Raw genomic sequence first — 26,973 nt, 5'->3', positions numbered from 1 at the left:
TTAAGATGAGGTAGGGAAAAAGACAAAAGGATCTACTAGGACTTGATTACAAGTTTTATTTTTTGAAACTTTAAATAATGGACAAATGCTTCAGCACTTTAAGCCATTTCTTGCTAATTTAAATTAAACTACATCCAATAAAAATTAACTTCTCATTCCTCATGTTTTGGGGCTCCCCCCCCCATTTTTTTCTTTAATTGTTGCATCTGCTGAAAGAAGACTTTGTGCTCCAAAGCATTTATAATGTGCCAACCCCAAAAGGCCACGGTCTCTAGGATTTCCTTTAACATATTCATGCTCAGTCGTACAGTTTACAGTAACAAGTAAGGCTAAAGAACCTTGGACAGAAAACAAAGACTTGATAAAGAATAGTGTACTTTGAAATTTCACATCTACCATATTTTTACAAGATATGACTCGCCTTCCTAGAAAACTGTTAATGAAGTGTTTGCTGTCACAGCAACTGACACTGCTTTAGAAAGATATCCTTTGTTAAACTCGCTGTGGTTATTCTTCTAGAAATTTGGGGGAAATAGAATCGGTTTTCAAAATCACGTCCATGAACAATGTCTATCTTATTCTGCACACAAAGGATTTAACCTGTGCTCTGTGGGAGAGGGAGGCGAAGCCATTTCTCTCCTTCCTATAGTGATGACAGTCGAAAAAGCAGTGAAATTCTGCTTCTGCTTCGTAATGTCCACGAGAAGTGGTTAGGCTTTGGCAGATGCATGTGAATCGCATTTTGATTCTTTTAAAAAACTCAAGTCAGTGTTCAGGGTGAAATTTAAGGTCATGCCGTTAGTCAGAGCAGTTCCGGTTAAACAGATCTGCTATTCACGCTGACGGTGCCCCCCTTTCAATAGGAAGGAATAAGGGAAGCTGCTGACGCGGAGTGATGACAGCCGCTGCCAGCAGCAGTGATAGTGGGCTCGGTAATCTAATAAACTGGGTTATTATGCTTTTTAGAGTCAAATGGCTGAATAAAACTGGTGTGGACTACTTTTATAATACTATTTTAGCAATTCTTCAGTGCAAATTGTGATTCATGAAAAATGCAATATTTAAGCCTTTATATATTGCTATTATAACCTTTGTTCTGAATCACCCTCATAATGAACACACAGGTAGTGATAACTCACATCCTATGTAAATGTTCAATGCAGTAATTTATTCATGTTTCATACCTCTCTTCTTTTTCCTTAAAACCGAAGGTGGCATTGTAACAGGGTTTGTAAAAGTATCCCAACTGGTAATACTTAGTCGTAGTCCATTTTTCTGGCTAACAAACTTAGCAACGCTACATCAGCCATGAAGATAAGCAAGATCCCAGCATTGCCATTTGTTGTAAATTTATGGTGTTTCATTTTGTCTCTGTCGCCAGAAAGTGGCTTAAAGAACAGCTTCCCCGGCTCTCTAAGTCCTCTGATGAGGGCAGAGTGCTGCGGTGGCCACAACTTCTGTCTTCAAGGGCTGGAAACAGGACCTTACAGTGCTCCAGCTCAGCTTTGCTTTTCAGGAGACCAGATTGATGGTCTTAGGAATAAGCCGCATTATGGAGGCTTCCTCCTTCTCCCCCCCTGCAAGCACAGCTGTGTAATGTAAAATAGAAGAAAGAATTTGGCATCCAACGAGAGGATGGGATTTTTTTATTGCCAGTTACGAGGATTGTTTGGTAGAGTACCAAGGGAAACTGAGAGCGCGGTCTGACTTCTCTCTTTTGCCGTTTTTGGTCTTTGCCAATTTGGCACTCACCAGAGGAAGACTTAATTTCATCTGGGGAAGAAACAAGCCAGCCCTTTGGTACTATGGGGTGGAAGTGTCTCAGCCTGACGGTTGTTGTTCCCAAAGCTGTGCTTCAGAGGAACCATTTTTTAAATTTTTTTTATTATTATTTAGAAATGAGAGAGAAGAGAGTAAATGATCTCAGCTCTCGGAATAAGTCATAAAAATGACAAATTTGTATGGTCTAAACATTAAATGGGTTGAGAACGAGGTGTTCTGTGTTTCTGTGATTGAAGGGAAAAGTCATAATCAAAAGCACGTAACAAACTTTTTAGTTCTAAAGACACATGTTTTTGAACTGTCCAGGTGGATTTACTTCAAAAAGTGACTTTCTAAGCAACTTCTAACTTTAAAATGTGTTCTTAAATTTTGCTAAGAGTTACCTTTTATTTTTGAAAAAGTAATACACAGATTCAAACTCAGGCTTTAACACCCAAATGATGTCTTTTAAGGAGAGGTTTACCCAGTACCACACTTCTTACTACTTCTGTTCTTTTAGTTCCTTAGCTACATGTATTTGAAACTTAATGGTCTGTGTGCCTGCAATATGAATACCTGCTTTGAGCATCTCCTTGAGTGTAATGTAGAGATTACTGCTATCTCAGCTTTAAACCTCACCTTGCTTATGAGAAAGTAGACTTGCGAATAGCAAAAGCTTCAGGGGAGCTGCACGTTGAGGGCAAATGTCCAACGTGCAGATTCTGGCCAAGTGCTTTTGGAGGGCTGATCATACCTATTTCACAATTTTTCTGAAGGAAAAATCAGTAGCAATGTGAATTCTCCCCTCAAAAGCAACCAGGTGGCTTGTAGACAATTGCAGTTAGGGCTGCGGTGATCAGGAACAGAATTGCAGGAGCCAGCGGATCTCCTCCTTGAAAGTTCTTGCTTGCAAGCTTCCAAAATAATTTATGGCCTCATCTTTGGGTCAGTCAGTGGCAGCTGCTGCCTGGAGAAGTAAGAATTTGGTTCTTATTCCCAGAACTGAACAAGGGGGACATCTCGGGGCCCATGTTAGTCTCCCTGTGGTTCAGCTCTTTCTGAATCAGGTAGGCATCATAAATCTTCAAAGACTGTTGAAACCCTTTTTACCACTTCCAATACCTAATTGCTAGTGGCTGATACAGCTTTTTCAGTCCTGCTGAAATCAACGCTGTCCACTATTGGTTCTTTGGAATCTCCTCTAAAAAGACACACTGAGCACAACCTTTCTGCTGGCAACATCTACCTCACTACCATATCTCTGTCCACAGGATGTCTTTATGGGTTCTGTGAACTTGTTGAAAACTGATGCACTTTCTCAGGTTTTTTTCCAGTTTTTTTCCAGTTTTTTTCCAGTTTTTAATGGATCCAAGTTCCTTGCAGGAATAAGGAATCTGACTGTCTTTGGTCCACCCTGTGCCTGGGCTTCAGTGACAATGATCATTTGTGAAAAATACAAGTTTGTTACCTGAAGTCAGTAATCCATGAAAGAAGGCCTTCCCCCTCCAGTAGGCCTTGTTGGGGAGGAGTAACTGTTCTTTGGATCAGAAGAGCCAGATATCAGGTCCTGGTGACTAAATACAACTTTCTTCAGCATAACAGAAGCTGGCAGCTACACTCAGCAGGGCTAACGATTCAGCTGCAGTGTTGTGTATAGATTTGGGTGCTGCAATTCAAGAAAGATAAGAAACAAATGGATAAAGTCCAGAGGAGAGAAATGAGTGCTAAGTGGTTTAGAAAAGATAACTTTCTGAAAGAGTGGAAGAATTGGGATTGTTCCACGTAAGAAAAGCAGGTTGGGGACACCGTTAGTCTTCAAATATAATACATGTCTTTTTGCAAAGAGAAAAGAACAGGTTTTCCAGTGGTAGGTAAGACAATAGGCCAAAATAGAAGAAGAAGAAGCAGCAGCAGCATTTAGATTTGAAATTTTCAACAAGAAGTGTATTGAAGCACTAGAATAGCTTGCTGAGGAGATCATAGGAATATGTGAAAGGAGGTGTTAGGAACAAGTTAGACAAAGATCTGTCAGAAATCACAGCGATGTGGTTGATCCTGCTGTTGTGAACAGGTTTGGGTTAGATGCCTGCTTGAGATCCCTTTATTGCCCTACTTTTTATTAATAGATGTTTCTCATGATGAAGACCAAAATCTTTCCAGTCAAAGACAGACAGGTGGTATCTCATTCTTTGTGGTTCTGATTTTGAGAAGAAAGCCCTCCACAGGCTAAATCATAAAACTAAATGTTAGCCTTTGTCCCAGTGTGGCATAACTCAAAGATAGATTTAAAAGGCACTTCCAGTGTTTTAGATGCTATTAAGCTGGAACCCCTTTCACAGTGGACTGGAGTCCTGAGGGCTTTCAGACACGGTAGGACAGTCGGTGTCTTATAAGCTGGCCTTACTCTTTCAGCTAGCTTAGCTTCTCTGTAAATGTTCACGGTTTGCTCTTCTACTCTGACAACCTCCTCATGAGAAATAAAGTTTTATTTTAGTCTTGAATTTTACTCTATTTGAAGTACACCTTTTTGAAGAATGAGACCAGTATCTTAATTTCAGTATCTGGAGTCCTTCAAAATACCTCTGTCTGGGGTCTCACACCCTTTCCTTCTGAAAAAGGTCATAACCAGAATATTTTGTAATAGTTTGAATGCCCCAGCCATTATGCCCAGCAGAATCAATCAATCAGTAGAGCAAACTCCAATTCCACTGAACTTTTTGTTACTACCCTAAGTACTTTTATCTTTTAGCCGAAAGATGCTGTGGAATTATTGAAAATGTAATGCTTTGTAATTATTTCCAGAATAACCAAATATATTCATTTTTTTATTTCAGGAACTGCATCTGTGGCAGTTGCAGGTCTTCTTGCAGCTCTGCGTATCACCAAGAACAGGTTATCAGATCACACAGTGTTGTTCCAGGGAGCTGGAGAGGTGTGTATTTTTATACATCAGGAAAAATTGTACTATGAAGATTTTACTTAATATTTGATCAAGTTATATGTATCCAGTTAACAGGAAGATTAAATGGGTAGAATGATCACTAACACCTGCTAAAAGTTGGTTCTTAATTCAAATGTAAACTTACAGAAAAATCTCTGATCATCTGCTCAAGCCTTGTATTTTTCATAAGATATTTTGCGGAGATCTGTTCTCTTTTTAAAACTTCAAGTTTCAGCTCTTCATCTGTAAATTGTTGAACTGCTCTCAGTATAAACAAACAAAACTTTTTGAAAAGATGAGGAAATATATCAGGCCACCAAAGAGAAATGAAATAAAATGTGTTTACCAGTCAGTGTTATTTAGTGAGAAGCCGTGCCCCTTTGATTTTTCCTGCCATTATATCTAGTTTTTCAATATTCTGCATGCCAAGACTATCCATTTCTGAAGATTTTAATGCACATTATTTTTTGATACAAATTTTTCAGTATAAATTTCTAAGTGACACTCAAGTGAAGGTTGTACTTATCTACAGTGTGGCTAGCTGTCATCTCTTGTATGAAGCCTACAACCACATGCAGGCTTCTGAAAAATATTGTTTATGGTCACCAAACCCCCCTGTAGGTGCAATATACTAATCCAGCTTTGTGTAGTCCAGATATCTTTAATTTGATTCAGTATTTGCTGCTACTGAGATCAGGTCTGTAGTTTTCAGAATGACTTGCATCCATGTCTGGCATGTTGGTGCCTTTGTACATCAAGCCTCTCTGTCGCTCTGAAGTTCCTTCCCCTGGTTTTGCTCCGTGTTCAACAGACAGATGAATCCATGGTCTAATATTTATTTTTTTTGTTAGTATTGTCAGTGTGCCTGTTGCTGCAAAGAAGTAATGGTAGATATCATCCCTGCCATGGGAGCTCATTCCTAATATAACTACTTATTTCTTAACTAAAAAAAGGGTAATCTCACTTGATTCTCAGTGAAATTGAATAATAAAGAACAAGAAACAGAAATCAACCCCAGAAATATGTGTATGAGTTGGTAATCAGAAACACTGAGTGGTCTGTTGGCTCATTTTGTTGCCTGTTTATCAATCTGTACCTGGATGACATTTGATCTGTTGGATGAAATATTATAAAATCCAGTAAGAATGATACAGGTTTCAGCAAAATATTGGTACGTGAATTTTTCTTGCCCCTGCTTTCACTGGGAGCACAGTCAAGTCTAGAGTTACAAAACACAGGAATAGTAGGTAAAAGGAGACTTAACTTCTCGATGGACATTTTAAAAAAAAGATAAGAGCAAAAAATCTTTTAGGACTGAATTTTACTGTCTGGCATGCAGAGTGTGGTTTCCTTTGGTTTAAATTACAAAAAAAAATAATCTGATGAACAAACTAAAATTTAAAAAAAGAAAATATTTAATGTATTCTGAGATGATTATGTGGAATAAATATTAGTTTTAGCATTTTTCATTAGAGTTTAAACATACATTATGCTGTCCACACTGTAAATGCCATCTTAATATTTATCTATACTATGATTTATATATATGATTTCAAATTTATCTATACTATTTATCTACATTATGGTTTCTAATTACAGTTCATTAGTGTTTACTTTATGAAAAAATAATGATTCAATTTTATTGTTGAAGAAAATTAAGAAACTTATCTAAAATAGTGGGTAGAGGGAACAAGTGAGCAGGGGATTTCTTTCATTTCTAGTTTCATCTACTATTTTTCTTCTCCTTCCTTCAGGCTGCACTGGGAATAGCAAACCTCATTGTTATGGCTATGGAAAAAGAAGGGGTATCTAAAGATACAGCAATCAAAAGGATATGGATGGTTGACTCAAAGGGATTAATAGTAAAGGTAACACAATTTTCTCATTCCTTTAATATCATGATAGTTATTTGCAGTCTGTAGGTAAAGGGAAGAACGTAATCTTTGTGAAAGCAACGACAACAATTTATCTCTCTTGATGTAGCAAGCTGGTTTTCTTTTCTAAAGTGTATGAAATGAATGACAGACTCCCATGTTACTTTGGAGGAGGCGTGATTATGCTTAGAGTTCCTGCTCTATTTCTGTTAAGCATGAGCACTTAATTAAGTGGATTTTTCAGCAGTTCATTAAAAACCATGTAAGGAAAGAAATGTTCAACTTGTGGGTTTAATATTTCCCATGTTAATGTGACTATTATTTGTTAGCATAATCTTGCACAAAGATGTATAGATACGTTATTAGGATAGCATTCAAGGATTTTTTAAAAGGAACAAAAATATTTTTGAAGAGAGTATTTTCCTGGCATTGCAAGCATGTCATCCTTCTGCAAGAACTGAGTTATATTGCATCAAATAGCTTCTATGCACAGTGATATAGCTCATGTTGCAGATGTTGTGGTCTGCAGTGCTATCAACACTGGTCAGAATTTGAAGCTGCTGAGAGACTTCATCAGTCACCCTTACCTCATTCCTTCCATGTGCCAAAATAAAGAAACATATGAATTCCATGTGCCAGAATAAAGAAACTGGTATGTTTTAAAAGGTGGTTATGTATTTAATAGTTTGTGAGCTACTTAAAAGAAATGGATGAGAGGCCAGTTGGCTTTGCTTTTTCACCTTGCGTGTTGGTTAGCAGTGTTCTTTAGCTGTCTAACATTTAAGATCTTTTGTAGTTCACATATCTTTGCATCAGGAGCGTGCGTTCTGCAGCCAGTATCTGTGTTGGTTTACTGAACAGCACCACAGCACCTTTCACTCGTACTGTTAAAGGGAAGGTAGTAGGATCATAGACATTGAGATGGGAGAGTATTATTAAGGTCATCTTGGACATGCCTTGCCAGAAAGCACAAAAGCAGCCTGATCAGGTACAGAAGAATGCTACTGTTTGCTACTATCTAAGGCACAGATTTTTTTCTGGTTTTTTTTGTTTGTTAGTTTGTTTTAATGAGTGTGTTTAATCTTTTTGGTTTTCACCTAATAAAGTGCTTTTGTGTCCAAACACAGATGACTGAAGGTCTGCGTGCCTTCTGTGGCTGTTGAAAGCTAGAGGTTGCCTAAGAAGAATGGTGTGTTGCACAATTTCCTCCACCATAGAGACTGGGATTATCAGATAATACAATTGAACTAAAATCACCTCCTGGTGGTGTTAAGGAAACAAACTGACAGGGGTAGAATTATAGGAACTTCACAGCCCTAAAGCAGTAAAACAGGTCTCGGCTGCGTGTCCGTCCAGCCAAGGTGGTTAACCAGCCTTTCTTCTCTCCTGCTCGTTTCCTCTTCCTGCTTCTTTTACACCTCTCACTGCTAATTTGCTAGTCAGCCGAGAAGTTGGGTTGTTGGTCTTGGTACGCAGCGACTAATTCCTTTCACAGTTTCTAAATTTTTAGTGACTCGGTGACTGTACTCTTTCCTCACCACCTTCAAGCTTCAGCACTCTCAAGTGGGGCCAAAACCAATCAGCGTCTCACACAGCCTCTAAGTTCCTTTCCTCTGCTTATTCTTCTTGGTGGGGCTTTAATTTGGGTTTTGTCCAAAAAGCAGTCCACTGAATTTCGTGTCCTGCCTGGAGTATATTTGCGAACTGTTCATGAGAGCCAGACATAACAGCTGTCTGAGCTAGATTAGGGCTGAATTTGTGGCCAGATGTTGATGTAAGCAGCGGGAACCGATGGTGCGCATTTCGGGTCATTGCTGGTGTTCCTGGAAGACCTGGCAGCACCAGTCTCCCTGTCTGGCCATCCTGTGGGGGCTTGAGAATGGGTGGGTGCTTGCTGCTGTGGTGTGTTTGAGTGCAGAGCCCGCTGGACCTAGAAGCTGGAGATACTTCAGTGCAGGGCCTGAGCCGGGCATAAGGAAACCCAGCCTTGGTCTAGGGCTATGCAAGTCCTCTCTTGGCTTTCTTCTGCAGCTAATTGTTCCCCCTAAAAAAATAAAAATAATAATAAAAAAAATCCCTCCCCCCCCCCCCCCCAAAAAAAAAAAAAAAAAATACAGCGTAAGCCTCTTGAACCTTGTGATTTAACTGCTGGGAAGTCATATGTACAGCAAGTAAATAATTAAATAATTAAGCTATTCCTGGTTTCTTTTTCTGGCCTGAGAGAGAATGCTGCGCTTTAGTTTTGCTTAGGAAATTATTTTGGCTTTAGCTGATTGCAGAAAAGTGCTGCAAGTCGTGAAGGACTTTCCAAACTCTTAGAAATGAGGTAAGAGAAGTAGAATGAGGCAGATTTGTGAGAAAACTGTGCAATGGGAGTCTTTTGTTAGAAACCTTTTCATTATCGCAAAGGTAAGATTTGCCAAGCCACAGCATATAGCTCACCAGTTAACTAACTTTTGCTTAAACTAAACTGACTTTTATTTCTTACTACTAAGGAGGTGTATCAATGGAAACCTGTTCAATGAAAGTCCCTTAAAACTTGCCTCACCAAAAACTGCTTGATCAAAAGTTTTACTTGAAGCAGGGAGACCTTTTCAGTCCTAGATATATTCTGATCTGTTGCTTTAGCAGTATGAGAAATAACAGAATCTGTGAAGACTCAGCGATTACTTTGCCCAACTAAACTAATTTTTATATAATTTTTATTCTATGCTGTCCTTTGATCATTAATTTGCAATGCATGATTATAGATTTAAACTTTGTTTCTCCTTTCATCTGCTTTCTGTAGTATTTCAGCCAGTGCAAACCAAAGAAAAATATCCTTGGAACTTTAGTTGACCTGACTGCAAACAGTTTCCATCTTTTTCTTCTTCCCCTGCTCCCAAAAGCTGCCACGAAGTCACTTATCAGGCTTTTTTAGCTGATTTTTCCTTTGTGGCTTTTTAATTTTAGTTCAAATGCAGCTGTGTGTTCATTTTCCTGTTAATATTCCCTGCCCCGCCCCACGGGACCTGTCTTTTTTCATTAAACCAAGTTTGATGACCAACTTTTCTGCTATGTTGTGGTGAAAGAGCTGGTGATGAAGACTGGTGATGTTTGTTATACTGTCTATAGTTTTGTTCTGTACTTCATTCTAGAGACCTTATAATGTTCATATCAGTTTGGGGTTGTTTGGGTTTTTTTCTTTTTAATCTGTTCAGTATGCTTTCATCTTTCGAAACTATTTTTTCTCCAAAGGTGGATGAGTAAGGTTTGCAGATCATAATATCATTGGAATTTTGCCACTTGAACTACACAACTTTTTGAAACAGATATCGCTTCTCTTGAAATGCCTGTCTTAAGTATCCCAGTGCATTCAGATGGAAGTTTTAATGTTTAATTAAAACACACTTTTAAAGTTGCTTTTGCACTCGTGTACTTGGAGATTATGCATAAATGGTTGGGACTCATCTTTAAATCTGAATTTCTGAATTCTGTCACATTGTCACATTCTGTCTGATTGATGAATAGGTGTTTACCTGTATGAACACATTGATGGGTAATGTCTCCTACATTTCCTTTTCTTTCCTGTATTCTCAGTGTTCCCATTGTGTTAATCACACAAATATACATAAATGTGTGATGTGTGGTGAACACATTTTGTGTCTTCTTTAGAGCTGCCATAGTGTCATGCTTAGCTATATTAGTGGCCAAATCTTCACCCACAAACTTCAAACACAGTAAATTCTTTTGTGTCAAGTAGCTGAGACGAGCCAGAAAGTGGTAAACAGTATTGGGATTTTCATGAGGTTCACCACAGAATCATAGAATGGTTTGGGTTGGAAGGGACCTTAAAGATCATCCAGTTCCAATCCCCTGCCATGGGCAGGGACACCTTCCACTAGACCAGGTTGCTCCAAGCCCCATCCAGCCTGGCCTTGGACACTGCCAGGGATGGGGCAGCCACAGCCTCTCTGGGCAACCTGTGCCAGTGTCTCAGCAGCCTCACAGGGAAGAAATTGTCTGACCATTTTAGTAATGTGCTGCAAATGCTTCTTTTTTCTTTCTTCTTTTTTTTTTTTTTTTTTTAATGGTTCTTGGAACTGCCTAGGAATATGATACAAATAATAAGGCATTTTTAAAGGGACTTAGTAGAAACCCCCCGCTCTCTGCTGAGGATGGACAGACGGATGGGAGTGTTCCTGGGCTGCCAAACATGTTTCTGTTGTGGTGAAGCTTATCTGTAATTTGCAGGACAGCATTAGATTTTTGTATGCCACATAATCTCTAGTGCACAAATGAAGTTCCCTCGCATGGGGATGAATGTCATCCTTGATTTTAAAGAGTATGTCAACATGGAGCAATGTTGCTTTCGACAGTTTTGTACTCTACGCTTTCTAGTTCACCACAGTAATACTTGTGTCTAATCGAGTGATTTGTATTTTAAATGTCCATTAGATGTGTGATCTTATCCCCTGTAAGACTTCAGATCATCTGAGTGAAGCCCAAACTGAATGGCAAGCACAAGAACATCAGTTGAGGTCTGATAGTTGAAGGCCTCAGAATATCGATCTTTCTAAGAGGAGGACTGAAACATACCTCAAAAGTTTACCAATTTCTGTGGTCTTAATTAATTAGAATGGAGATACCCAGGTAATCCTATAGATAATCCTCTAAAATGTTTTCATTTTCCCTCCTCCTTCCCCCATTTGAATATTCCCGGCAATCTTATTTGAAAAGATCCTTACTACCAATTAACTGGCAGTGGATATGACCCTGATTAAAGTTTATGGTTTGGTCAAAGCTGGATACATACATGGTTCAATCTTAGCTTAGAGAATGATGGAAGAGAAAGGGGAACATTTGGGACTGATAGCAGAATTTTGGTGCCATAAAGGTGTGATTGCTCCCGTTACAGTCAGCAGATCTCATGTAATATGTGAAAGAGCCTTTAGAGCTCACAGTCATATCTTAATATTGAACTGAATCCCATCCAGACTGTTTGATTGTTACTGATTTTTCTTATATTTTAGCAATAATGACTTTTTAAAAAAGTTTGGATTTTATTCTAGATACTACTAATTTGCTAATGGTTTTAATGTTAACTTTTTTATACTACCTAATATTATGTCTGCCTCTTCTGCTAACTTTTAATTACTTATAGCTTTATCAACAGCCAATTATTCTGACTCTTTACTTTGGTCCTTAATCATCTCATCTATGGCTGACTGCAACTGGCTAGGACTTTCTGAGCCAAAAAACTGATTTGTGTCTTAGCAAAGATGCAATGTCTTGGGTATCTCCAAGGACCCACAGTCACTTAGAGTGGTTTCTGCCTTATTTTACTCATGTACTATCCCAATGAAGCAATCCTTGTTTACTTTGTCAGTTATTCTGAAGTCTGGGGAATTAATCTGTGCAGTTTCATCTTGCATTTAGCTTGTTCTATGTGAAGTATAAGTTTTGCAGAAAGGAAACACATTAATTTGTCTTTGAACACTTGTGGCATTACTCATACTTGGTCAGTAATACATGAAAACAAGTGAGGACAAGGCAAAAGGATGATTGCTGGGGCATGCTCAAGGAATACTCACATTTTTTTCTCTAAAAGAGACACCACCGAAAGTTTGGGTGTTAAATTTGTTAGCATGTAACTGTTTCCTCTTTGACACCATGTACATTAGATGTACTGACGAGATGGTGACCTCGTTTGGATGGTTTATGATTTCTTTTGCTCACGCTCTGTTATTGAAATGAATGATTGTTTTGCTCCGTTTTGTTTCTGTTGTTCTGTGGGTTCGTGACTTGCTCTGCTTCTCAGATCTTATCTTCTTGAAATAATTGTCTTCATAAATTTTGTCCTGCCTGTTAACCATGTGTGCTTATTTACACGGAAAGGGTATTTTATACATTTTACAGGACTTAAATAAGCAGCCCTAATCTTCCAACAATGTGTTTTAAAGTCAACACCAGAATTAAATTTCTTACCTAAATCATATATTTCAATGCCAACCATTGACATTATCTCCTCAAAATGTTGTGGTTTTTGACACAATTGACAACAAACTGTTTATTAATGCCATGTCCAAGTTGCCTCGTCTAATTTTAATCTGCTCTCTTGACCTTTAGGTGTTGGGTGATGGGCTTGATCAGGAGGCACGGTTGCTTTATAATTAAGGCCTCGGTGTGGGGATTTGGTAGGGCTTGTACGTCTCTGCTTTTTTGGTTCCTAAACAAGGCAGCACAGGAGTGCCTGTCACCTGCAAGCCCTTGGGCTTCAGTAACCCCTGACCAGTGAGTCCATACCCATACCTCCACCTCTGTTTCTACATTTTGCGACTCCTCGTAACCAATGCTCTCCTGGGGTTCTGGGGAGGGAGGGTGGCCTGGCACGGTCCTTCCCTTTCGTGCTTCTGGAGGACTCCCCAGAGAGTTCCCTCAGCTCCCAGCGCTGTCTACAGTCCCTGCCTAGAGCCCTCCGGTTGCTTCATCAACCACCTTTAGACCATGGATTTACTTGTGATGAAAGAGATCAGAAGCCACGTAGAAATCGTCTCCCGACAGGGAGATGTTCCACCGCCTTCTCCCATGACTCTAAACCACATCCTTTTTTCCCCCCTTCTTCCTTGATGCTGTTAACAAACTGCTTTTTTGTTTATTTTGCTCTTAACTCTGCAATAGGGAACTCACAGGAGAAATGCAAGTAAAACCAAAACATTTGCAGTTGGAAATGCTCTACTTGCTAATGGACTGCTTTGCTCTTTGGTCTCCAGTTCTCATGTCTTTTGTGGTTCTCATGTCTTCAGTATCTAAGAACCTCAGATGAATTTATTAATTTGTCTGTGTACCGATCTCTGTGCTCTTGTTTAAATAAGCCACAGTTGACACAGTCAAATGGAGGCAAGCGTTTATATAAATAGATTTGTGCCTCCCTGGTTGTGAGACGGGACGAGTGCCAGCGCCGCCTCTAATGTGGGACAGCGCAGTCAGTCCTGGGGGTGCTCTGGCTTATTCTCGGCTGCCTCCCAGCTGATGGAAAGAGCAAATCTTGGAGAGCGTCCAGCCCTGCCTCTCCAGCCTCGCCAACATAGAGCTGCTCTGCTCTTCAGCCCTGGCTCATGGGGCAGCCATGGCATTAGACTTCACATTGGTGGTATTTGTAAGATTTGCCTCCTGTTTTGTAGTAGCCCACGTGGATGCCTGCTGTGCAGTCTGGTCTCCTGTTTTTACAGCTGTTTTCTATGAATTTTCTCAGGGTTTTATTGATGGGTCATTTTTGTTTGTTATCCGAGCCTCCATTTGGTTCTATAATATGACAACATGAGTAACTTTCTGTGGAAACTGTGATGTACATTTGCTTGAAGCCTGATCCCGGTACCTCCTTTGCTGCTTCTGCTGTTGATCAGCCACTAAAACTAAAAACTTAAGAACCCCCCCTAAAACTAAGAACTACTTTCAGTTCAAATCCAAAACACAAGCAGTTTTTCATAAAGCTATTAACTACTGAGTCCTGTTTCTGCCTTTTGCTCCTTGAATTAAAAGGTGCTGGTATCCAAGTGAGTGTGTTTTACTATTTGTAATAATAATATATAATACCAATGATTCTCATCCATTAGGGAGTATAGACATTTTAGGATTGCCAAGATCTTTCATACATAATGTCACCATCAGAGAATGCTGCTATTGTTTCTTTATCTCTGTACTTCATCTGCTGACTTAACACAGTCCACATTGTAACTCATTTGCTAATAAAGAATTTAGCTCATATTACTTTCCATCCAAGATACCACAGTGACTTCTAATATAGCAACATATCTGTTTTCAGGTTGCCTTGTTCTCTTTTGTTCAAATCCAAAATATCCCATAGGTTTCTTGGTACAAAATGATACTGTGATAGAGGCAATGCTTTTTCCCTCCAAAGTAATTTCTGATATTTTCACTGGGTTTTTGGACTTAATGTTCATTAATCTTTTTGAGTGTTTTTAATATTCTCCACCTTCAACATTCTAGTGAAGATGTATTGTACGGTTTATTCAGGCAGCCTGAGTATGCGTTAAAGATGCTATGGTTGTCTTCCTGGTACTTTGGTATGCAGTTTGTTTGGCTGTTTGGGTTTGGGGTTTTTTTTTGTTCAAGCAAACTTATTATAATGCCCCTAGCAAATTACTTATTCTATAAAAGATAAGGAAATAATGTAAGGATACATAGCATTGCAAAAAATTATATAATGAAATGTTGGTGCTTTTTTTTGTTTCTTTCTTGAGATGCTGAATACATGTGGGAAGTTAAAGCAAGAAGGATATATAGCCTCTTTTTCTACTTCTACGTTCCTCCTTCTGTTGAAAGAGTTTGAGAGTTGTACCTTTCCCTCTGAATAGGTGCATACGTATCACATCGAGTCTGTTAGTTCATCTGGATTTCAGTGTGTAAGACTTCCTTTTTGGATTTAGGGAGTGTCACTTGATGCAGGAAAATGCTTGTTAGGCATCATAGAAAACACATTACAACTTAAGACAGCTACTGTCTGGCTTAGGTGAGTCTTCATACTGCTATTTGAACAATGGTGCAATAATCTCCTTTTGGTAGAAACCCCTGGAAAAATTCCTCCCCTGCATGGCAAGCATTGAAGTCTTTCAGTGAAACAGTGACACTTATTGAGGCTTGGTGTACAGAAAGGGGCACATCTTTAGATTGCTGATTTTTCCGAGCCCTTTTCATTGAATGAATGAGTTTTAATAATGCTAAAAGAACAAGACAGTGGACTTAGAAGACAAATACGAATGTGACTGAAGATGATGTTTCTACTTAAAAGACTCAGAGCTTCATACACAGAGCCCCAGAGCTCATTCAAATTCTTTCTTAGTATGGCGTATTTTAAATTATTCCTTTTCCTATTAGAAGACGAGGAGAAATACTAGGGAGCTGTGTGCCGTGTTAGTATCTTAGGATTATGGAGACGCAAGCAGACCAGAGCAGTTTCTGATTTATGCTGCCTTGTGTTGATCCTCTACAGCTGATTTCCTAGCAGCAGATAGCCAGAGTACAAAAGCTAGCTAAGCCAGGCATGGAAATGGAAATGTCAGAAGACAGGCTCTGCGCTTCTGGAAGATCTTTTAGTCAGAGCAGCTCTGCACTGACAGGTCCATCCGCTTTGCATCTCTCCAGTGTCAGGAGGGAGACAAGACAGAAACCCACACAAATCCAGAATTGAGACTTCGGCATTTTGGCTCCATCCTCTTCTCTCTGCTGACTGACAAAAACTCTGTGATTTCTTATTCCGGCCATAGGCATTCAGGGGCGGATGTCTGGAAGCTTGTACTAAACGGACTGGCAACCCCTTAGTTTGAGGTTAAGCATGCACAAAACTGAATTGTTTCTTCCTTCCTGCAAGTTGCTGCTTGCCCTGTTGGCAGGGCATGGAGGAAAGCTAGCTGTGCTTTTGCTGCCGCCTCTCTACTCTGCAGAGAGCAGAATTTAAGAATTTGCCAATCTGAGGACAAAACCCACTATCTAGAGCACTGTCCCTTAAACTATTGGAGTTTTGTAACCAGATCAACTGGCTTGTCTTGAAATCTCGGACACAGTTTTTAGGGATGTGTTATGTAGCTCCTGTAGGATCACTTTATTAACAATTAAAATACATTTCTGACAATCTATTTAAAAATATATATTAAAAAAAAACCCCTAACCATAGAATTTCTTTTATAAGCATTTGCAAGCAAAATAATTTTCCAAGCAAAAATCTCTATGTACATAGCTGTTGTTGTTTTTGCTAAGCCACAGAATTTAATATTTCAGTCTTAGTTAATATACCAGAAAAATATTTACTTGGAGACATGATTCATTCTGACTAATGGGATCAAGCTAATTCAGACCAAAGCTGAATAAAGTGATAAATTTAAAATTGTTTGGGGTTTGGTTTTGTTTTGGGGTTTTTGTTTGTTTGTTTTGTTGGGGGTTTTTTTTGTTTGTTTGTTTTAGAATGGTAGAATGCCGTGTGTGAAGTTAAGAGCAGATAGAGATTAAGATAGGGCAGAAGTGAATCTGACCTAAGTTGACCCATGTGGCTAGCACTGGTCTCACTAGCCAGTGGCCTGGAAAGGGTTGCAGTGGATCACATCCAGCTTATTGTTTGAGTACTCCTTTGTAGCTAATTAAATGAGAGATGATCATAGATGTCAGTAGGAAATGGGGTTTTGAATCCTTGATGTTGCATCAGTAAGTGTTTTAACAGCTCTGCCGTTGTCTTAATTTTAAAACCTTGAAGTACCTCCTCGAAAGCCAATCAAGTGTAAAACCACATAAAGAAGTAACTCTGTTTCATGCAGCGTTATGCTTATTAGTCTTGATTAAAAACAAAATGAAAGAATATCAATATTTTTCTCCACTAAGTTGTTAGCCTGGCCTCTTAGCTGTTACGCACCGTGGAAAAAATCAGAGGTCACCTTTCCCGAGAGTTCTGCGCACATCTGCAGATCCTGGAGGTGCTCCGAGCTACCAGCCTGCCACAGCCTGAAGAATGAGCTGGTCATAGCTCTTAGAGGTGATTTCTTTTTTTCTTGGTAGCCCAGGGCAGTCTCCTAGAGGCTGGATTTTAAAACCAGATCAAAAAATGGCTTCCTCAGTAGCAGCCTGATAAGTTATGAAGAAACCAAATGAAGCAGCAGCATGGGATCAGATGGTTGCCCACAGCACCCACTCCTGGCTCCCCGGAAAACCTGCCTCGAGGTTGGGCTCCTTGGAGCTTTTCCATTTCAACCAACCAGCTGATTCAAATGAATAGTAGCTTTTATTATAACATTCCGAGTTATTCCTAGCAACAAGCTTTTGGGCTGGAAGTCATAAATGCATTTTTTTTCATTGGTGACTAAAAAGAAAAGTTCGTATTTTTCCCCTGAAAATGTTAAGGAAAATTCCTGCTTTGAAATGAGATGCATCTAAAACGTGTGTGTAGACTGTGGGGACATCTGCTGGGTTGCTGGGAAATGACAGACTTCAAGAAGTGTATTAGTGGAAGGATTCGAGTGTGAATATGCCAAAAATGGTTAATATTGCAGCATTCTTTTGAGACTAAGGACTTCACATTTTACCTGCAAAGGAAACCAGGCACCCATATCACAGTGTTTCCGTGCTAATCGCTCTAGGAGAACACTTAAGACCCGTATAAGCACATGCAGACATAACCCTCTTAATTTAAAAACTCTGTATTTTGGTGGCACAAGAAAATCTGTAGAAGAGGAGAAATCTCTGGAAATTCCTTGTAATCACGGGTGAGCCAAGAGAAGCTGGCATCCTTGTGAGGCAGACAAGCTCAGTCAGCCCCGACCACATAACAGCCTTCCTGCGGCTTCGTGTGGTACCCTCAGGATGGAAACGCTTTTCTTGCAGCTGGAAGTGAAAAATGGCCTTCCCTCCTGTCTACCAGCTCTTGCGGTGGCCGTCCGAGGACCAGCAGAGGAGCTTCGGTGATGGGGTTGGCCCAGCCACACGTTGCCACATTGCAGAATCGTGGTCTGAAATGTAGCATCGGATTTCTTGGGTTTATTAAAATTAAACAAAAATGCCATTAAAAAACTAAATCTGGCTTGAATCCGATAGTACATGCAGTCCTGAATTGTGCCAAAATTGTCAAATTCATAGACTTTGGTGGAATCACGGAATTAATTCTGTTCCAGTACTTCAGTATAGTCTTAATTAACTTGCTAAGATTAAGGAAACTTTCATCTTATCAGTTGGAAAAGATGTGGCTGGGGAGATGGTATGTATCTGTTCTGGCTATTTGGTCAAAATTACATTTAGCGTTCCATTTTCCTCGTGTACTTCCCTATATATCTGTATAATCTGCTTCTTGCTGTCTGAAATCCTAAAATGTTTGAGGGGTTGGCACCATCCTCTAGGTTTGTGTTTGAAAAGTGCCTTTGCAGTGATGTTTTCTGCAGGCATGAGAAGAAAATGAAGGGTGGAGGCGTATGTATTTTAAACTCTTCTGCTGAAGTTTTCAGATGCCTTTGTACAGACAGAGGTCCACGTATTTAGACAACTAATATAATTTTCACAAATTCTGACCCCTTCTTGCCCCGCACTCCACGTTACTTATACTGAGCTCAAATCCTGTTTGCAGCCCAGTCAGTGTCAATGATACTCTATAGCCCCTTTTCCTGCATCTATCATATTCCATTTGGAAACCTTGTTGGGCATCGATGGGTGGAAATTGCCAGTATAGATCAGGGTGAAAGTTGTTTCACAGCTGAGTCAATTTTGTTAATGCAAAAACAGTGCACCAGACATCTGGTTAGAATTATTTTTATTCCATACTTAAGAATGAATGACTTAAATATGAAAAATATGGAGCAAAATATAGGCTCCCCTACAGTCTATATACTACCGCCATATAGCTTCTATACTTTTAGACAAGAGCAAAGCTGAAAAAGCCAGGAGAAGCTATTTTTGGTTTGCTAAGTTACAAATCCCCCCCACCCTGGCGCATCTGTACTGTTTGCTATATAAATATATTTATGCTTTGTTATGAGTAACTTTAAGCATTTGACCAAATGTTAAAAGGTAAAACAGTTGTAAGAATGCTTTAAAGAAGAAATTAATGATGATTTCACATAATTGTGCATACAGTGGTGTTCTACAGCTATTATGAATTTAAAGATACTTAATTTAATTTACCTACTGCTTAGAGAAATAGATTAGTCCTAAATTATCCTAAATGTGTTAGCTGTACACAGTGTAACTTTGCCTAATATGCTATTTGGTGATAGATGCAAAAGTAGAAATGAAAATAGGACATATTAAACCAGTTACATTGTAAACTGATTATCCCAGGGTATTAGGTTCCATTAAACCTACAAGAAATATCTTCTTTTTTTCCTTACTCAGGGGCGAGCCTCGCTAACTTCTGAGAAACAACGTTTTGCCCATGAACATGATGAAATGAAAAATCTGGAAGATATTGTTAAAGATATAAAACCATCCGTGCTAATAGGTAATTTCTTTTACTTTAAAGCAATGACCTTATTCTTTGTTGGAAAAAAATGGGGATGTGGCTTTGTCTGAAGGCCAGATCAAGTTCCTCTGAACAGAGTTTACCTTTGTGTGTTTTTAGAAAACACTAGGTGCATAATGGACTCTATTAAGCAACTAAACAATTAGTAACTATCCAAGCATGTAACACTGCTTTCACTCCAAGCCATCCGTTTCACAGGGGGAATAATCCAAGTTGGTTTAAACATCTGATGGGGAACCTTATCACCCTCCTAAATTACTTCTGATTTAATGTGGATGGTGTAATACAAATAACCTCAAACTTAGACTGAGAAAACTGAGCTAAGCACATGTAAGGCTGCACAAATATGAGCATGCTGTAGGTGAATCTTCTTTTCCCTCGTATTTAGGTCCTTAGCCACAAATCCTTTGTGCAGACCAAAACACAGATTTACAAAGACTTTTTCTTTTATAAAAGCACCAGGATTTGGGGTCTCAGTAAAGGATTGCTCAGCTCTCTGCGGTTTGGTTATTGTATTTCAGTGACAGTTTCAGGAATGAACTGGAAGTGCTCTTAAATAAATTTTAATGTGTAAGACTTGAAAATTCATCTATCTGGCTAGTAAAATCATTCATCAGATGATGGAAAATCTGAAATACCACAGTGAAAGTTATCCTACATTTTAAGAGCTATCTTTTCAACTATGCCTACACCACATGGTCCTTGTTCAGTAAAATCTGCTTTTGACAATGATCACGAAGGAGGTAAATAAAGTTTGTCTTTTTCTATGCTCCATAACGATATGAGTGCAAGACAGAGTCCAAGTAGTCTAGAGAATTTATTTCGTAGAACACAAAGCTGAAAAAGCTAGTGGAACAGCAGAATAGATTGAATGATCTGTGATATTTATCTAGATAAAGATTTGTGGATGCTTAGGGATTATTTGCTGTCATGAAATATGGATGTTTACTGTGTGTCATTTTTATATATAAATCTATGCGGCACTTTCCCTCAAGGTCACTTTCTGCTATCCATACTGCATAACAAAGGCTCTTCCAACAGAAACTGCAATGAAAATGGATATTGGTGTTTTTTTAGTTTGGAGGACTAGTCATTCAGTATCTTCCCCTGGGCAGCAGCAGCGCTCATGGGGAAATATGTTGATACTCCTTCTCCCAATGTTTTACTTAACTCTGTCTCAGCGAATCCTCATATACATTTCATCGCATGTGATGGCTCAAGGAAAAACCTTAGTTTATCTTGACCAAATATAAGAAATTGCAATTTTAAAACAAACAAAAAAAAAAAAAAACAGAAAAAAGAAATAGCTGGTGAGATTGTTCAGAGCATTTTGTTTTAACTTTATATCTGAAGATAGTTGGCTGTCCAGAAGCAGTTTAGAAGACATTAAACATTTGGCAAATGCAGACTTAACCAGAAACTAAATTGTATAACAGGCTTAGACAAGCGGGTCAAAATCATGAGTGCCATAACTGTTCATCAAACATACAGTGGCCCAGCTGGTCTAGCAGAGCTTTTGCATCTAAGCATCCTTGTTCATTCATAGAAGGTGAAGAACAGAGAGCTCAGATTTGCAAAAAATAGTAGTATGTGACAGAAGTGCTCAAGCAAGAGATGTTTAAGCTTTGAGAGAAGTCACTGATTTGTATCAATTGAAGAGTTGCCTCTTTTGTTACCAACGGATCAGAATACAGGAGATTTGGCCAGACGCAAAACCAGGTGGGTCTTGGACATGATTGGGCCCACAGTAAGCACCTAAACAGCACCTGAAGAGCCTGTCGTAGGGTGCTTGGGCTTTCCGTAGACCTCTTGGGAAAGCTCAATTTAAAACAAATCAAGGCATTTCACCGAACCGTACAGGGGTGAGTAGGTTCTGCCTTATGTTAGGGATAATACTGAAGTGTCACTGTTGCAAAATCTTTTATACAAAACTTTTTTGTTAACCACATATTAGGAAAAAGGTTGAACTCCATTTTAAAGGAGGAGGTATGCAGTAAGAGGAGCTCTGTTCTTTAAAAGAGACGTGCATGTCTTACCTTGAACTGATTGCATTTGTCTGCTTGTTATGTTTTTCTTCTTTAGGAGTTGCTGCAATTGGTGGTGCTTTTACTCAACAAATTCTTCAGGATATGGCTGCTTTAAACAAACGTCCTATTATTTTTGCTCTCAGCAATCCTACCAGCAAAGCAGAATGCACTGCTGAACAGTGCTACAAGTATACAGAGGTAACCAAAGATTAAAATATCTCCAGTATATGCAGTGAAAAGTAAATCTGAAATTAAATTTAAAATGGGAGGAAGACAGAGGGTGGAGTAGCAAGTACTAATCATGTCTGTGTGTGTAGGTAAAATTAGTTTAATTAAGTAACAGGTTTTTCAGATTTTATCAAGACAATTTCACTGAAGTCAATACATGCTTGCATCCTCATAAAAACATTTAATAGCTTTTTATTGGTGTCAGGCAAGAGTCATAGACTTTATTATAACCAAAGCATCAGTAACCATCAATCATTAAAGCCTTATGCCTGTTTTTGAACTGTACCACTTCGTGTAATACAAACACGCAGTGGCACGCTTTTCATCTGAGATTTTATAAATACTCATTAGGGTAAGAAAATACTTCAATACAGGAAATAGACTCTTTAAAACAATTTTTTCTTAAGAACTGGGGTAATTGACTCCTTTTACAGAGATTTCTATTATGGAAACAAAGGTGAAAATTTAGAGAATTGTGCTTGCTTATTTATTATTGTATTATAAAAGTGCTGATAAACACGTTATCCTATAATTCAGTCTAGCATTTGGAATGCAGGGGTACTGGACTGTATGTGTTTCATAGTGGATTGTGTTTGGATTTCTTGTCAAGTACAGGGCAGTTTTGAATGACAGTTTCACAGTGTTTAAAAGACAAATTTAGCATGCCTGTTCCACACTGCACAGTGCACAATTACAGCGCAATGTAAGAGCCAGGGAAGCGGCTGACATGAAGGGTTGGTTATAGTGGGTAATGACATCTGGTAGGCAGAGCAAAAGGCGCACTGAAGTATTTGATCTGTCACCAAAACGTATAATAAGCCAGCCACAATAATACTGCATGACACCAAACTAAACAGAATATTCTTCTGAAGAGCTGAATAGCAACAGTGGCATATTTTTAAATGCACATTTCCAGTTCTCTAAAATAGGCATAGATATTTCTGATACAAAGCGCCTCTGAAGTATTTAACAGTGACATTTATCACTTCAGCAGTGCGAGCATAAATAAAGGCTGGCTATTCTTCCCCACCTAAATTTAGTGCTGAAGTTTGAGGGTGCTCCCTCCCCAGCAAGCCAAGAGCCGGGGGCCTTTGGGCTGCGGACGTAGAGCCTGTGCAATGCCTCTCCCCTCGTTAGTTCAAAACTGCACTGCCTGCTGTAGAAATTACTTCTCTCTCCCTGTGCATCGGGAATGATCTGGGGAGAACCCGGTAGCAGCGCTGCAGGTGGGTCGCCCCAGAAGTGCCTCTTTTTTGCCATCCTCGAATGGCACTCCGTGGTGCCGGCATCTGCTCCCGCCAGGCTGTTCCCCATCCCCATCAGATGCGCAGCTCCCTTAGAGCCCATCTCGTGGTGCTCCAGTCGTATCACAACTCTCAACATGCACGCTACTGAACGTTCCTCTTCGCGAATTTGAAGCCGTTAGCATCATGAGCCCTGTCACCACGTCTGGGCCACCCCACGGGCTTCTGTTCCTCCCTGCAGCTGCCCGACGTGTGCTGTGTGCCAGCGTGGAGCTACGCCTGCCTTCGGGTCCTGCGAAGACATTTAGAGCTCCCATGTGAACTACAACATAAAATGAGTTAGAGCCAGTTCTCTTGTCCTCAGGACAAGTGATATGGAGCGACTTTATAGGTACAGCTAAATCCTCTAATTCCCCCAAACAGGCTGGCTCTTCCATACTGCCTGCTGGGACCAGTCTATGCATGGTGCCTGGGCTCTGGTGGCAACAGTGCTAATTAGCACTACTCAAAAATCTGCTGGGACACATCCTAGTGGTTTATCAGTGTTGGATGATCACACACCGGTACCTGAGTCGGTGTCCTCACCCTGCTCAGTATATTACAAAGAGGGGAGCCCCAGGGTCGCAGAAGAGGAGGTCCCATCACCAACTTGTGCTATAGGTTGTTCCTGGGACACAGCTTGCGCCTTTGTCATTCTGTTGAGCTGTGGCATGGGCGCAGGGGCCTGAAGAGGGGCTATTGGGAGGAACAGACAGCTTTGCCTGTCCTCACAGCTCCTCAGAAATTGCCACATCCAAAAATGCAACATTTAGCGGCCTTAGCGTCACTTTTGTGGATGACCTGCTCTTGGGAAAAAATTCAGCAGCATCACCCGTTGTTACCATGACAGTATTGTCCACTCCGAGTTTTATAGCTCCAGGTGTATGCCTTCTTCCCATGTACCCTTCTTCTTCTGGCACGGATGCACAAAGTGAATAACGAGTGCTGGCTTTCACTTTCTCCTCCTCTAAATTGTGCTGATAGCTCTTACCTGAATAAGGCAGCTCTTACTCTCTGACATCAGACAGTCAAAGAGAATTGCCAGTGATCTCTCGGATCAGCATCTGATGCTCGAGGCATATTCAGTTAAGTAGCTCTAACACCCCCTCAGAAAAGATATTAAATAGATGTAACCCAGCTTCCACAGTGGTAGATATTTAACAGGATGTGTGAAATACTTCAACAGCATCCCCACAACTAACATGTTTTCTTTGGCTTATTACAATTTAGGGACGTGGCATTTTTGCCAGTGGAAGTCCTTTTGATCCTGTCACTCTTCCAAGCGGACAAACGCTCTATCCTGGACAGGGTAACAATTCCTATGTGTTCCCGGGAGTTGCCCTTGGCGTTATTTCATGTGGACTGAAACATATTAGCGAGGAAGTGTTCCTCACAACTGCAGAGGTATTGTATTAAAAATTATCTAAATTCCTTAATTTAGTAACTTGGTAATAATGAACAATTAAACAGAAATAGTTAAACATTGTCTTTTAAATTGGAAAAATAGTGCGTTCTGTGTAAGGTCTTTACTTGCAAGGTATGTTGTTTTTTATAAATTCTATTTGAACAAGTTATTTTTAAAAAGTTAATAATGGTCCAAAGGTCATCTGACATAAACTTCACCTGTTGGTGAGGAAAAAATAGAAAGACTTCAGTACTCTATTATCACAGGTGAATGCACATATATACAGTTTGCATACATGTGCACATAGGTTTGGTTTTTAGATTGAAAGGAACTATATTTTGATGTTGGTAGCTTTGGGGTGACTTTTGTGGGTATTTTGCTTGCAAAAATTATTTTAATTTCTTTTAGCTTTTTAGCTTTTTTGCTGTTTTTGAGTAGAGCTGTTGGCACCATTTTTTGTGGACCTCCCTTGTGAAGAGTCGGTGAAAGTGCTCCATTGTGTTGTGGTTCCTTGCACCACAGTTTGACACAATTGCCATGGTATTTGGCCCATATTCTTTCTTATCCTTTTCTGCATTGGTTCTTTTCTTTCTTCGGGCAATTTTTTTGGATCTTTGTTCTGACATTATCCAACATGTGATCTCTCCTCCCTTATCTCCACTCAGTGGGCAAGAGATGAACAGAGAGCAAACACTTCTGGTTCTAGGAGTCATTCACCACCTACTTCCAGTGATGGTTCAAAGTCTGACATCCGCTGTCTTACAGTAGGACATTATAAATGCATAGGATTGTATCTTCAGGAAGTATGGGAGAAGAATCTGGCCTTTATTACTTAAGAATCCCTTATTCAAACAAAATAAATTGCCAGCAGCGGTTGAAATCAAATGCGTAACACAATTTCTTTTATTATTTTATTATTATTTTTTTTTTACAAAACAGTAAGTCAATCTTTCTGTGGCTGTTTCTCACTTAAGAAACTTGTAACTTTCTGTGCTTTTCTGTGTCCAGCATCTTTGCTCCTCATCCACTATAGCATCATAGCACCCTTACCCCTCCTTCCTCTGACCCTTTCCATCTCACCCCCTTCCTTGCCCTATCCTGGAGTTCCTGCCTCCCACGCTGCCGCTGTTGCTTCTGCTCTTGGCTGGCACCAAGAGCAACGTGATGAGCCTCACCGGACTCAGCTTCCTTCTGTTGAGTGATGTGATTGGTATCCAGCGATGCTCAAGCTCCTGGCTACTCTGCTCCCAGGAATGTGCTTCCAAGCTCATCCTGCTCAGAGAGAGCCCAGGCTCAGTACAGTGATTAGAGCGCCCTAAGCAGTGCATGATGATCTGGCCATTAAAAGCCTGATGCTTTTTTTGGTTTTTTAAAGGGTATGGAAATAAGGCTAGCCTCAGTTTACCAAGTTAATTCTAATTAACCTAGATGCACTTCAGTGGCAATTTCTACCCAGTCCAGTTCATATAAATTACAATCCACAGACCTTCGTTAAAGTGCAGCATCCTGATCTTCAAAGAAGCTGCGTAAGCACGCTTGGAAATACATGGGTAGTGTAGGCAGCACACAGAGGAAGCCTCAAAGCAATGCAATTAGCAACTATTGTAGAACAATTAAAAAAAAAAGAAGAAAAAAAATTACCCCAATTAGCAGAAGTGAGAATGCCTGACTCAACTCTTGCAGCTTCCCTAAGGGATATTGCATTCCAGGATTCTTGCTCCTTGTGTCCTCTTCATGGATTAAAGGGAAGAAAATGGCCCTTTACTATCACTCGGAGGCAGCTGATAGGCAATGTGATCCTATGACCGGCAGTACATGACAGGAAGCTTTCTTAAAGGGTGAGCACTTGCACGCTGCCCTTGCTGGATTTCTGAAGGGTTTTTTTAAGGTGTGTACTATGGCATCTTTTAAAAAGTTTGCCAGCAGCTTGCCCTCTATAAGAAAGATATTCACAATTTCCATCTTTAAAATTAGTAAAAAGCCCAGACTGTCTCCACTGGCTTTAACCATCTTAGGAGGGCGATGTTCCATCTCGTAAGTCTTTGTATAATTATATCCTCCCTTTAAATCCTTCCCTGTAATTTCAGTTGGACATGGTGATCCTTGCTTGCTGGTCTAAACTGCTGTGTTAAACAGCTGTCTTATTTAATTCTAGAAGTTGCTTCATTTTGGTTTGGGTGAAATGGTTCCTATATATAGAGTGCTGATGGATGAAAGGTGACACGTATGTGGATTGAACGATGTTTCAAGTGGCAGTCTACTAAGAAAAAAATCTGTTCTGAACAAAGAAACTTAACAAAGAAACGTAACAGTCAGGGAAGTAAAATGACATCAGAAATTGCGAGGAAGCTTTAAAATTCTCTCTGGAGTTAGAGGTTCTCTCCTGATTTTTCTTTGTTGGTAAAGCTTTTGCTGAGTAATTGCCATCCTCTAGTAAAATCCCTAGAAAAGTGTGACATGTAA

General features: G+C 39.7%; 1 protein-coding gene across 1 annotated transcript in view; it reads left to right on the top strand.

The window, feature by feature from the left end:
• Window positions 1-26,973, top strand: part of ME1 (malic enzyme 1) — a 178,502-nt gene that overhangs the window by 145,030 nt on the left and 6,499 nt on the right. Inside the window, exons 8-12 of the mRNA XM_049818306.1 lie at window positions 4,596-4,693; window positions 6,457-6,570; window positions 19,441-19,546; window positions 21,650-21,792; window positions 24,336-24,509. Coding sequence (XP_049674263.1) covers window positions 4,596-4,693; window positions 6,457-6,570; window positions 19,441-19,546; window positions 21,650-21,792; window positions 24,336-24,509 — 635 coding nt within the window. The remainder of the gene's footprint in view (window positions 1-4,595; window positions 4,694-6,456; window positions 6,571-19,440; window positions 19,547-21,649; window positions 21,793-24,335; window positions 24,510-26,973) is intronic.

The sequence above is a fragment of the Accipiter gentilis genome, chromosome 15, assembly GCF_929443795.1.
Source record: "Accipiter gentilis chromosome 15, bAccGen1.1, whole genome shotgun sequence".
Classification (NCBI taxonomy): Eukaryota; Metazoa; Chordata; class Aves; order Accipitriformes; family Accipitridae; genus Astur; species Astur gentilis.
The sequence above is the reverse complement of the archived record's forward strand: the minus strand, read 5'-3'. Positions and strand labels throughout refer to the sequence as shown.